Raw genomic sequence first — 13,415 nt, forward strand, 5'->3', positions numbered from 1 at the left:
TTAGCAATTCACTTCTTCCACTTAGCAACTTTTAATGCTTTTATTGTGTTTAAGGATAGGTCTCCAGAGTCAAAGATGACATTTGTGAAATTTCAGGAGTCAGTGATAGAGAGCCTAATTGTGGTGGAACAGGCCAGAGTTCCTAGAGAAGCAGTGGTGGAGGATGTGGCTAGATTGAAAGATCGCCACTTTGCTGAGCACATTCCTCCCACACCCAAAAAAGACTTCCCAGCTAAGAAATGTAGAGTGTGTTTTCGAAGAGGTATCCGGAGGGAGACTCGAATGTACTGCCCTGATTGTCCTTCAAAGCCTGGGTTGTGTGTGGGTGGTTGTTTTAAGAATTACCACACCCAGAAGAATTACTGGAAACAACCAGGAGTGTAAACTGCCTGTTTTGTATTTTCATGTGTTCAGTTTCATGGTTGGCATTTCTGTCATGTACTTAGTTAGAGCCTTTGTGTTTGTAGTTTTGTAATTATTTCTAATTAGTAAGTGGTTTCTTTGTTTTAAAAACAAAAGTGATGCCATTGTGTGTGGAGTGCCGCTTGGCTGAGGGTATACATAGTGTACATATTGACTTGCTGTTGGCTACTGCAACACACTGCCAGCCAAACACCAGTCCATACACTCCTATCAGCTGGTATGATTGCTGTATCAGGCATGTGGGCGTATGTAAGTGATGGGCCTTTGAGTGGCACTGTCTGTCAATGCGAGTGTTGTAATGTGCATGTCATGTATGAAAGGTACGTGAATGGACTGTAAAGCGGTTGGTGCCTTGCCGTGGCTTTACAGCTCACAAGCTGTGAGTCATTGGTTCAGTTTTTTGGCCTTTCAGTTATTAACAGTGCATTTCATTTTTGTGAAATCTCTTGTTAATAAATTTTGATCCACTGAACCATCACTCACCCTCGTGCCAAATCCAACCAGTATGTGTGTTAAAAATGACAAAACATGCTCCGCTGTAATCAGGCGTCGCAGCACACCTGTGACACGCTAGGTGCCTCGGGTGGGACCCCGATGATGAAGCATGCCACCAACTTAGTTGGTGGGTGAGGGGTCTTTTTAACACAACCTAAGTGCATTTCTTTTCACAATTTTAGTGTTTGGAACTTCACATAAGTATGTGGATACACCAAAATGATGTATTGCAAAACTACCTGTGTTTGGGGGGGGGCACCTATGGTTTTGGTCCCGGGTGCGGCCTTCATCTAGGGAAACCTACCAAATCCAGACATGTTTTAAAAATAGACACCCCCAAGGAGCCCAAAGAGGTGTGGCTTGCCTGGATCCCCCAACATATTCTTACCCAGACTCCTCGGCAAACCTCAAAATGTGCATAAAAAATCATGTTTTCCTCACTTTTCTTTGTAGGATCACCGCTGCGGCACAAATTTCCTACCACCCAGCGTTCCCCTCAGTCCCCCAAGTAAAATGATACCTCACTTGCATGGGACCCCAAAGCAGAGTCAGCTTAAAAGATGTATAAAAGAAAAATATGTGCTTATCAACTTGCTGTGCTTTCCCCTCAATCTCTACAAGTTTTTGGCCTTTTTCTTTTGCAGGCACCTGGCCCACCCCCACAAGTGAGGTACCATTTTTATCGAGAGACTTGGGGGAATGCTGGGTGGAAGGAAATTTGTGGCTCCTCTCACATTCCAGAACTTTCTGTCACCGAAATGAGGGGAAAAAGTGTTTTTTTTGCCCAAATTTTGAGGTTTGCAAAGGATTCTGGGTAACAGAACCTGGACAGAGCCCCACAAGTCACCCCATCTTGGATTCCCCTAGGTGTCTAGTTTTAAAAAATGCGCAGGTTTGCTAGGTTTTCCCAGGTGCTGGCTGAGCTAGAGGCCAAAATCCACAGGTAGGTAGTTTGTAAAAAACAGCTCCGTTTTCTTTGTGAAAATGTGATGTGTCCACGTTGTGTTTTGGGGCATTTCTTGTCGCGGGTGCTAGGCCTATCCACGCAAGTGAGGTACCATTTTTATCGGGAGACGTGGAGGAACACAGAATAGCTAAACAAGTGTTATTGCCCCTTGTCTTTCTCTACATTTTTTCCTTCCAAATGTAAGACAGTGTGTACTAAAGACGTCTATTTGAGAAATGCCCTGTAATTCACATGCTAGTATGGGCACCCCGGAGTTCAGAGATATGCAAATAACCACTGCTTCTCAACACCTTATCTTGTGGCCATTTTGGAAATACAAAGGTTTTCTTGATACCTATTTTTCACTTTTTCTATTTCAGCAAACGAATTGCTGTATACCCGGTATTGAATAAAAACTTATTGCAAAATGCAGCTCATTTATTGGCTCTGGGTACCTAGGGTTCTTCATGAACCTACAAGCCCTATATATCCCCGCAACCAGAAGAGTCCAGCTGCCGTAATGGTATATTGCTTTAAAAAATCTGACATCACAGGAAAAAGTTACAGAGTAAAACATGGAGAAAAATGGCTGTTTTTTTCACCTCAATTTCAATATGTTTTTATTTCAGCTGTTATTTTCTGTAGGAAACACTTGTAGGATCTACACAAATGACCCCTTGCTGAATTTAAAATGTTGTCTACTTTTCAGAAATCTTTATCCTTCTGGGATCCAGCATTGGTTTCTCACCCATTTTGGTCACTAACTGGAAGGAGGCTGAAAGCACAAAAAATAGTAAAAATGGGGTATGTCCCAGTAAAATGTCAAAATTGTATTGAAAAATTGGGTTTTCTAATTCAAGTCTGCCTGTTCCTGAAATCTGGGAAGATGGTAATCTTGCCACCGCAAACCCTTTGTTGATGCCATTTTCAGGGAAAAAAGCACGAGCCACCTTCTGCAGCCCTTTTTTCCCATTTAAAAAAAAAAAAAAATGTCACTGTATTTTGGCTAATTTCTTGGTCTCCTTCAGGGGAACCCACAAAGTCTGGGTATCTCTAGAATCCCTAGGATGTTGGAAAAAAAGTACACAAATTTGGCGTAGGTAGCTTATGTGAACAAAAAGCTATGAGGGCCTAAGCGCGAACTGCCCCAAATAGCCAAAAAAAGGCTTGGCACCTGAGGGAGAAAAGGCCTGGCAGCGAAGGGGTTGAAGGAAAACGAGGTGCATTACAACAAGAAAAATGAAATGTTGTCTTTTCATTTTTTAAGAGTACGCAGAAACCCTGGGACCACTGCCTGCTCTTAAAAAATGTTGGTATCCCCATTTGTAAAGGGGAAGGTGTTCCTTGGTGGTGACCACACCAACTTGAAATTGGTGGTAGCCTCATTCCCGCTCGCAAAAAAATCATACATGGTCCTGTGAGTTGCAATTAGGAAAGGACAACCTTGACACGCCCCTTTCTAACAGTGAGTGGCACTACTGGTACAATGCAAAAAGCCTTTTAGTGGTCGCAAACGGCCCGGTAGGGAGAAAGCAAGAAGCCAGAGATAGCAGAGAATAAGCTCCAATCAGATGGCAAGAAGCTTGAGAGAGAAGGCAAGAAGATGGAGACCGAAGGCAAGAAGCTGAAGATAAAAGGTAAGAAGATAGAAATAGAAGGTAACAAGGTGTGGAGAAAAGGCAAGAAGATGGAGCTAGAAGGCAAGACCCTGAAGGGAAGAGGTGAGCTGGAAAGAGAATGCAAAAAGTAGAGATAGAAAGCAAGAAGTAATTGCAAGCCACAATGCAAGACCCTGTAGAGAGAAGGCAGGAAGCTGTTGAGCAAAGGCAAGAAGTTGTGGAGAGGTGGCAAGACACTATAGAGAGATTTTGAGAAGCTGTAGATAGCTGAGCCATGCTCGTGAAGTCTCTACGATCGTTCAACGGTAATGTCCATTGAATAAACCAGTGCACTGAAAACTTTGGTATCAATTTATTGCCCCAACTTCAAACTATTACACCAGTTGGAGACCTGACCACCAATCTTATTGTATACTGTAAAATATCTAAGATATCATTTTATACAAGAGATTGCTTCTGATCCCTCTCATGGAAAGACCCCTAATAAAATCTGAAAAGATGGCTTAGTGAGTTAAATACCCAAGACCATTTTATATATTTAGCACTTGTGTTGCTCGCTCCTGACTGTATCCAAAGGTGCCTGAGTGTTTCCATCATTGAACAAGTAGCATATATAGCATAACGTCTGATGCTCCCAAACATGGCTCTAGCAATCAGAGAGGTGTTCAGGTATCCATGAGCAATCAAGTCTAGTCACCATTACTGCATTTATAATAAGTCCATTGGTAGGAGAGTCCCTCTCTTAACCCACACATCCACCCCTCCTCATCCCTCTGTGTTAGCCCAGCTGTGCAAAATGAAAGGGCTTTGCTTCCATGAAACTCTTAAAGTTTTGTAACCAACTACAAAAAGTATCCAAATATAGTAAGGATTTTTTTTTTACATGAAAAGACAACAAATTGTGACAATGCTGTCCTACTTTTAACAAAATAAGTATAATATGCTCAAAAAAGGTACTTTATCTCATATTTTACTGACGCTAATATTCACAAATTGGCCTTTGAGTAGAACCTTCCAACAAAAAGATTTATAATTAAAAAAAAACTTCCTGAGGTGTAGTTAGAAACACAGTTTAAACTTAGAAAAGTGCAAAAACCATGAATCTCGCCTAATCCACCTGCAAGATAAGAAGTTCTCCCATTCTCAGTATTAACCAGCTTTGCAGCCACATGATGCTTCTAAGGTAGTGTAATGGCACCCATATTTTCACCACACATTCAGACTGAACATTCAATGGATACCTGACAGCACAGATTCCCAGTCGTTAACGGTGTTGTTGATTCTCTGCACTGCCACGTCACTGGATTGTAGTTGTTGTTGGATCCGTTCTAGGGTCTCCTCTAGGCTCCTCATCTTCATGCTGTGCACGTACATTTGACACAAATCTACATTTTGAAAGAATTTTGAAAGAATCAGAGGAAGTTATCCTTGCAATGTGGATGCCCTAGGGTGGTGGCAGGAGTATGAAGTTGCATCTTTACGATTTGAATCCGGGAGATTTTGTTGAATATTGTGCCTTCAGCCAAACAATCTTGGAGAGACTGGAGTTAAGGTCCTCCTTTATTAGAATTTGTCTCATTGGAACAAATGGTTGCAGCAATTTCTAGGAAATGGTCACACTTTTGGGTTGTTTGAGTGATATGTAATGGAACTCACATTACATAACCATCAGACCTAGCTACTCATCATGATTGATGCTGAAACACACACAATGGTCTGAATACCACACAGGCTTCTCTAAAGTGCGGTGTATGCACGTCTGTTTGTAATGGGCTAAAAATCCTTGAACTAGAATACAGAGATAATTAATGGAAACAGGGATTCATTATTTCTATTTATATGAGTATATTGCATTATGTGGGTGTGCCTACTCGCATCTTGAATAAATGCTTTGTGGAACACTTGCACACAAGTCAAAATTATGTCTCTAGACACCCTATTGCAACACATTGAGATCTCTCAAAAATCTTTAGGATATGTCCATCTTACATTTTAAGGCAAGGTGACGATCGATATAAATATTAGAGGAGTGAACAGAGCACATAAATGAGGAATAAGCAAGGACCTCTGGATTGCTAATTGTAAATAACTTAAAATGGGACTGAACAATGATTGTGAGATACAATACGTTTTGAGTGATTGGTATAATAAATGGAACATGTTCCCACTCTCACAGAAATCATTAAGTAAGTTAAAGTTATATTTCTGTTTTCCACTCTATACACAGAAAGGGCATCTATGGTTGTGAGAAGGTAGCCTCTTTCTAGCCTTGTTACCCCCACTTTTGGCCTGTTTGTGAGTGTATGTCAGGGTGTTTGTCACTGTTTTCACTGTCTCACTGGGATCCTGATAGCCAGGCCTCAGTGCTCATAGTGAAAACACTATGTTTTCAGTATGGTTGTTATGTGTCACTGGGATCCTGCTAGTCAGGACCCCAGTGCTCATAGGTTTGTGGCCTATATGTATGTGTCACTGGGACCCTGTCACACAGGGCCCCAGTGCTCATAGGTGTGCATGTATATGTTCCCTGTGTGGTGCCTAACTGTCTCACTGAGGCTCTGCTAACCAGAACCTCAGTGGTTATGCTCTCTCATTACTTTCAAATTGTCACTAACAGGCTAGTGACCAATTTTACCAATTTACATTGGCTTACTGGAACACCCTTATAATTCCCTAGTATATGGTACTAAGGTACCCAGGGTATTGGGGTTCCAGGAGATCCCTATGGGCTGCAGCAATTCTTTTGCCACCCATAGGGAGCTCTGACAATTCTTACACAGGCCTGCCACTGCAGCCTGAGTGAAATAACGTCCACGTTATTTCACAGCCATTTTACACTGCACTTAAGTAACTTATAAGTCACCTATATGTCTAACCTTTACCTGGTAAAGGTTAGGTGCAAAGTTACTTAGTGTGAGGGCACCCTGGCACTAGCCAAGGTGCCCCCACATTGTTCAGAGCCAATTCCCTGAACTTTGTGAGTGCGGGGACACCATTACACGCGTGCACTACATATAGGTCACTACCTATATGTAGCTTCACCATGGTAACTCCGAATATGGCCATGTAACATGTCTATGATCATGGAATTGCCCCCTCTATGCCATCCTGGCATTGTTGGTACAATTCCATGATCCCAGTGGTCTGTAGCACAGACCCTGGTACTGCCAAACTGCCCTTCCTGGGGTTTCACTGCAGCTGCTGCTGCTGCCAACCCCTCAGACAGGCATCTGCCCTCCTGGGGTCCAGCCAGGCCTGGCCCAGGATGGCAGAACAAAGAACTTCCTCTGAGAGAGGGTGTGACACCCTCTCCCTTTGGAAAATGGTGTGAAGGCAGGGGAGGAGTAGCCACCCCCAGCCTCTGGAAATACTTTGTTGGGCACAGATGTGCCCAATTCTGCATAAGCCAGTCTACACCGGTTCAGGGACCCCTTAGCCCCTGCTCTGGCGCGAAACTGGACAAAGGAAAGGGGAGTGACCACTCCCCTGACCTGCACCTCCCCTGGGAGGTGTCCAGAGCTCCTCCAGTGTGCTCCAGACCTCTGCCATCTTGGAAACAGAGGTGCTGCTGGCACACTGGACTGCTCTGAGTGGCCAGTGCCACCAGGTGACGTCAGAGACTCCTGCTGATAGGCTCCTTCAGGTGTTAGTAGCCTTTCCTCTCTCCTAGGTAGCCAAACCCTCTTTTCTGGCTATTTAGGGTCTCTGTCTCTGGGGAAACTTTAGATAACGAATGCATGAGCTCAGCCGAGTTCCTCTGCATCTCTCTCTTCACCTTCTGATAAGGAATCGACCACTGACCGCGCTGGAAGCCTGCAAACCTGCAACATAGTAGCAAAGACGACTACTGCAACTCTGTAACGCTGATCCTGCCGCCTTCTCGACTGTTTTCCTGCTTGTGCATGCTGTGGGGGTAGCCTGCCTCCTCTCTGCACCAGAAGCTCCGAAGAAATCTCCAGTGGGTCGACGGAATCTTCCCCCTGCAACCGCAGGCACCAAAAAGCTGCATTACCGGTCCCTTGGGTCTCCTCTCAGCACGACGAGCGAGGTCCCTCGAATCCAGCGACACTGTCCAAGTGACCCCCACAGTCCAGTGACTCTTCAGCCCAAGTTTGGTGGAGGTAAGTCCTTGCCTCACCTCGCTGGGCTGCATTGCTCGGAACCGCGACTTTGCAGCTACTCCGGCCCCTGTGCACTTCCGGCGGAAATCCTTCGTGCACAGCTAAGCCTGGGTCCACGGCACTCTAACCTGCATTGCACGACTTTCTAAGTTGGTCTCCGGCGACGTGGGACTCCTTTGTGCAACTTCGGCAAGCACCGTTTCACGCATCCTCGTAGTGCCTCTTTCTGGCACTTCTCCGGGTGCTACCTGCTTCAGTGAGGGCTCTTTGTCTTGCTCGACGTCCCCTCTCTCTGCAGGTCCAATTTGCGACCTCCTGGTCCCTCCTGGGCCCCAGCAGCGTCCAAAAACGCCAAACGCATGATTTGCGTGTAGCAAGGCTTGTTGGCGTCCTTCCGGCGGGAAAACACTTCTGCACGACTCTCCAAGGCGAGTGGGATCCGTCCACCAAAGCGGAAGTCTCTAGCCCTTTTCGTTCCTGCAGAAACCTCAGCTTCTTCTGTCCAGTCGAAGCTTCTTTGCACCCGCAGCTGGCATTTCCTGGGCATCTGCCCATCTCCGACTTGCTTGTGACTTTTGGACTTGGTCCCCTTGTTCCACAGGTACCCTAGATTGGAAATCCACAGTTGTTGCATTGCTGGTTTGTGTCTTTCCTGCATTATTCCTCTAACACGACTCTTTTGTCCTTAGGGGAACTTTAGTGCACTTTGCACTCACTTTTCAGGGTCTTGGGGAGGGTTATTTTTCTAACTCTCACTATTTTCTAATAGTCCCAGCGACCCTCTACAAGGTCACATAGGTTTGGGGTCCATTTGTGGTTCGCATTCCACTTTTGGAGTATATGGTTTGTGTTGCCCCTATTCCTATGTTTCCCCATTGCATCCTATTGTAACTATACATTGTTTGCACTGTTTTCTAATACTATACTGCATATTTTTGCTATTATGTATATATATCTTGTGTATATTTCCTATCCTCTCACTGATGGTACACTCTAAGATACTTTGGCATATTGTCATAAAAATAAAGTACCTTTATTTTTAGTATAACTGTGTATTGTGTTTTCTTATGATATTGTGCATATGACACTAAGTGGTACTGTAGTAGCTTCACACGTCTCCTAGTTCAGCCTAAGCTGCTCTGCTAAGCTACCATTATCTATCAGCCTAAGCTGCTAGACACCCTATACACTAATAAGGGATAACTGGACCTGGTGCAAGGTGCAAGTACCCCTTGGTACTCACTACAAGCCAGTCCAGCCTCCTACATTGGTGGTGCAGTGGTGGGATAAGTGCTTGAGACTACTTACCACTCTTGTCATTGTACTTTTCATAAGAGAAAAATATACAAAACAAGGTCAGTGTATATACACATAGCCAAAAAGTTTTGCATTTCCTCTTTTCACTCTTTTCTAAGTGCTGAAAAGTACTTCTAAACTTTCAAAAAGTTCTTAAAAGTTTAAAAAGTTTTTTCTGTCTTTCCAAAAAGTTCTGAAAACTTTTTTTTCTTTTTCTATCACTTTAACTCTCTCTAAAAATGTCTGGCACAGGCCAAAATGTTGAACTGTCCAAACTTGCATATGATCACCTTAGCTGGAAAGGAGCAAGGAGTCTCTGCATAGAGAGAGGTTTGAGTGTAGGGAAGAATCCTTCCTTAGAACTGTTAATTAACATGCTTAGAGTACAGGATAAGGCCATAAGTGCCCAATCTGGTGAAAAAGTAGCTAATGGTTCTCAATCTGATCCAGGGACTCCCCCAGGAAAAGATTCAGGAAAGAAACTTCTCAGCCTGCCCATTACTAGACAGTCTAGCATAGTTGGTACAGAGGTTGAATAACACCATACTGATGGTGTGCTCTCACATTATACTGGTAGCCAAGCTGTTAGGGTGCCCTCTGTAAGGGACAGGTCTCCTTCTGTTCATTCCCATCATACCTCTGTATCTAGAAATGTCCCTCCCACCCACCCTGATGACAGATTGTTAGAAAGGGAGCTCAATAGATTGAGAGTGGAACAAACCAGACTGAAGCTCAAGAAGCAACAGCTGGATTTGGATAGACAGTCTTTTGAATTAGAGAAGGAAAGACAGAAGTTGGGTTTAGATACCCATGGTGGCAGCAGCAGTATTCCCCATAGTCATCCTGCAAAAGAGAATGATTCCAGGAATCTGCACAAGATAGTTCCCCCTTATAAGGAGGGGGATGACATTAACAAGTGGTTTGCTGCACTTGAGAGGGCCTGTGCTGTACAGGATGTCCCTCAAAAGCAGTGGGCTGCTATCCTATGGCTATCATTTAGTGGAAAAGGTAGGGATAGGCTCCTTACTGTAAAAGAAAATGATGCTAATAATTTCCAAGTTCTTAAGAATGCACTCCTGGATGGTTATGGCTTAACCACTGAACAGTACAGGATAAAGTTCAGAGAGACCAAAAAGGAGTCTTCACAAGACTGGGTTGATTTCATTGACCATTCAGTGAAGGCCTTGGAGGGGTGGTTACATGGCAGTAAAGTTACTGATTATGAAAGCCTGTATAACACAATCCTGAGAGAGCATATACTTAATAATTGTGTGTCTGATTTGTTGCACCAGTACCTGGTAGACTCTGATCTGACCTCTCCCCAAGAATTGGGAAAGAAGGCAGACAAATGGGTCAGAACAAGGGTGAACAGAAAAGTTCATACAGGGGGTGACAAAGATGGCAATAAGAAGAAAGATGGTGAAAAATCTCAAGATAAGCATGGGGATAAGGGTAAAACCAAAGATCCCACTTCAAATCTTAAACACTCTTCAGAGGGTGGGGATAAAACAAATTCTTCCTCTTCTTCCCAACCTGCACACATTAAAAAGCCTTGGTGCTTTGTGTGTAAAAATAGAGGCCATAGGCCAGGGGATAAGTCCTGTCCAGGTAAACCCCCTGAGCCTACCACCACTAATACATCAAGCTCTAGTGCCCCTAGCAGTAGTGGTACTAGTGGTGGGACTGCTGGCAACAGTCAAGCAAAGGGTGTTGTTGGGTTCACTTATGGGTCCATAGTGGAAACTGATGTAATCAGTCCCAAGACAGTTTCTGTCACACCTAGTGGCATTGGCCTTGCCACACTGGCTGCTTGTCCCCTTACAATGGATAAGTACAGGCAGACAGTTTCAATAAATGGTGTTGAGGCCTTGGCCTACAGGGACACAGGTGCCAGTTTCACTTTGGTGACTGAAAACCTAGTGCCTCCTGAACAACACATCATTGGACAACAGTATAAGATTATTGATGTCCATAACTCCACTAAGTTTCTTCCCTTAGCTATAATTCATTTTAGTTGGGGTGGAGTTACTGGCCCTAAGCAGGTGGTGGTATCACCTAGCTTACCTGTAGACTGTCTCTTAGGTAATGACCTAGAGGCCTCAGGTTGGGCTGATGTAGAGTTTTATGCCCATGCAGCCATGCTGGGCATCCCTGAGGAATTGTTCCCTCTCATTTCAAGTGAAATGAAAAAGCAAAGGAGAGAAGGCCTGAAAACTCAGGATCCCTCTCCATCAACAGGTAAAAAGGGTATCACAGTATCCCCTAACCACCCTACCATTCAGGATTCTATTCCTGTGGTGGGAGAAACCTCTCCTGGGGTGGCACCTGTTCCAAGGGAATCATCAGCTAGCAAAGCTGGACTCCCTGAGGTGGAAGTACCTCTCTGTGGGATAACTAACATTGGTGAGAAAAAGAGCACCATTTTAGTTAACATGGAGCATCCCTCCAACCCTCCCAGAGAAACTTTAGTGCAGAAACTCTGCACTGCCTCACAACACTTAGGACAGCATCCCTGCCCTAGTGTGGAGCTGATAGGACAGCATCCCTGCCCTGCTCCAACTCAAGAGAAACAGCATCCCTGTTCTCTCTTCCAGCCAGATGGACAAAGTTTTTGCCCAGCTATGGCTTTTCTGAGACAGCATCCCTGTCTGGCATTTCCATCACTACAAATAGGTTCAGTGGACAATTCCCACTGCTCTAAACTAAAACTTACTGATAGAAACTCTGAAAATACATCTTCACATTGTTGCTTAGCTAAAAAACTTCAAACAGGGTGGTTTACATCCCCACAGGGAAGTAACCATATAGTGGATGATAAAGGGAGTAACCAGTCTATTGCAGAGCTACTCTCTACTTATCACCACTTAGACAATAAAGTCTCAACTGGCCAAGGTTAGCCTTATTGTCCTTCGTTTGGGGGGGGGGTTGTGTGAGAAGGTAGCCTCTTTCTAGCCTTGTTACCCCCACTTTTGGCCTGTTTGTGAGTGTATGTCAGGGTGTTTGTCACTGTTTTCACTGTCTTACTGAGATCCTGATAGCCAGGCCTCAGTGCTCATAGTGAAAACACTATGTTTTCAGTATGGTTGTTATGTGTCACTGGGATCCTGCTAGTCAGGACCCCAGTGCTCATAGGTTTGTGGCCTATATGTATGTGTCACTGGGACCCTGTCACACAGGGCCCCAGTGCTCATAGGTGTGCATGTATATGTTCCCTGTGTGGTGCCTAACTGTTTCACTGAGGCTCTGCTAACCAGAACCTCAGTGGTTATGCTCTCTCATTACTTTCAAATTGTCACTAACAGGCTAGTGACCAATTTTACCAATTTACATTGGCTTACTGGAACACCCTTATAATTCCCTAGTATATGGTACTAAGGTACCCAGGGTATTGGGGTTCCAGGAGATCCCTATGGGCTGCAGCAATTCTTTTGCCACCCATAGGGAGCTCTGACAATTCTTACACAGGCCTGCCACTGCAGCCTGAGTGAAATAACGTCCACGTTATTTCACAGCCATTTTACACTGCACGTAAGTAACTTATAAGTCACCTATATGTCTAACCTTTACCTGGTAAAGGTTAGGTGCAAAGTTACTTAGTGTGAGGGCACCCTGGCACTAGCCAAGGTGCCCCCACATTGTTCAGAGCCAATTCCCTGAACTTTGTGAGTGCGGGGACACCATTACACGCGTGCACTACATATAGGTCACTACCTATATGTAGCTTCACCATGGTAACTCCGAATATGGCCATGTAACATGTCTATGATCATGGAATTGCCCCCTCTATGCCATCCTGGCATTGTTGGTACAATTCCATGATCCCAGTGGTCTGTAGCACAGACCCTGGTACTGCCAAACTGCCCTTCCTGGGGTTTCACTGCAGCTGCTGCTGCTGCCAACCCCTCAGACAGGCATCTGCCCTCCTGGGGTCCAGCCAGGCCTGGCCCAGGATGGCAGAACAAAGAACTTCCTCTGAGAGAGGGTGTGACACCCTCTCCCTTTGGAAAATGGTGTGAAGGCAGGGGAGGAGTAGCCTCCCCCAGCCTCTGGAAATGCTTTGTTGGGCACAGATGTGCCCAATTCTGCATAAGCCAGTCTACACCGGTTCAGGGAACCCTTAGCCCCTGCTCTGGCGCGAAACTGGACAAAGGAAAGGGGAGTGACCACTCCCCTGACCTGCACCTCCCCTGGGAGGTGTCCAGAGCTCCTCCAGTGTGCTCCAGACCTCTGCCATCTTGGAAACAGAGGTGCTGCTGGCACACTGGACTGCTCTGAGTGGCCAGTGCCACCAGGTGACGTCAGAGACTCCTGCTGATAGGCTCCTTCAGGTGTTAGTAGCCTTTCCTCTCTCCTAGGTAGCCAAACCCTCTTTTCTGGCTATTTAGGGTCTCTGTCTCTGGGGAAACTTTAGATAACGAATGCATGAGCTCAGCCGAGTTCCTCTGCATCTCTCTCTTCACCTTCTGATAAGGAATCGACCGCTGACCGCGCTGGAAGCCTGCAAACCTGCAACAT

The 13,415-nt window shown here is 45.1% G+C and overlaps 1 protein-coding gene across 1 annotated transcript in view; it reads right to left on the reverse strand.

Moving 5' to 3' along the window:
• The window catches only part of LOC138296292 (killer cell lectin-like receptor subfamily B member 1B allele B), a 157,081-nt gene that overhangs the window by 108,742 nt on the left and 34,924 nt on the right, over nt 1-13,415 (reverse strand). The window contains exon 3 of the mRNA XM_069235301.1: nt 4,725-4,868. Coding sequence (XP_069091402.1) covers nt 4,725-4,868 — 144 coding nt within the window. The remainder of the gene's footprint in view (nt 1-4,724; nt 4,869-13,415) is intronic.

Source organism: Pleurodeles waltl, chromosome 1_2 (assembly GCF_031143425.1).
Source record: "Pleurodeles waltl isolate 20211129_DDA chromosome 1_2, aPleWal1.hap1.20221129, whole genome shotgun sequence".
Classification (NCBI taxonomy): Eukaryota; Metazoa; Chordata; class Amphibia; order Caudata; family Salamandridae; genus Pleurodeles; species Pleurodeles waltl.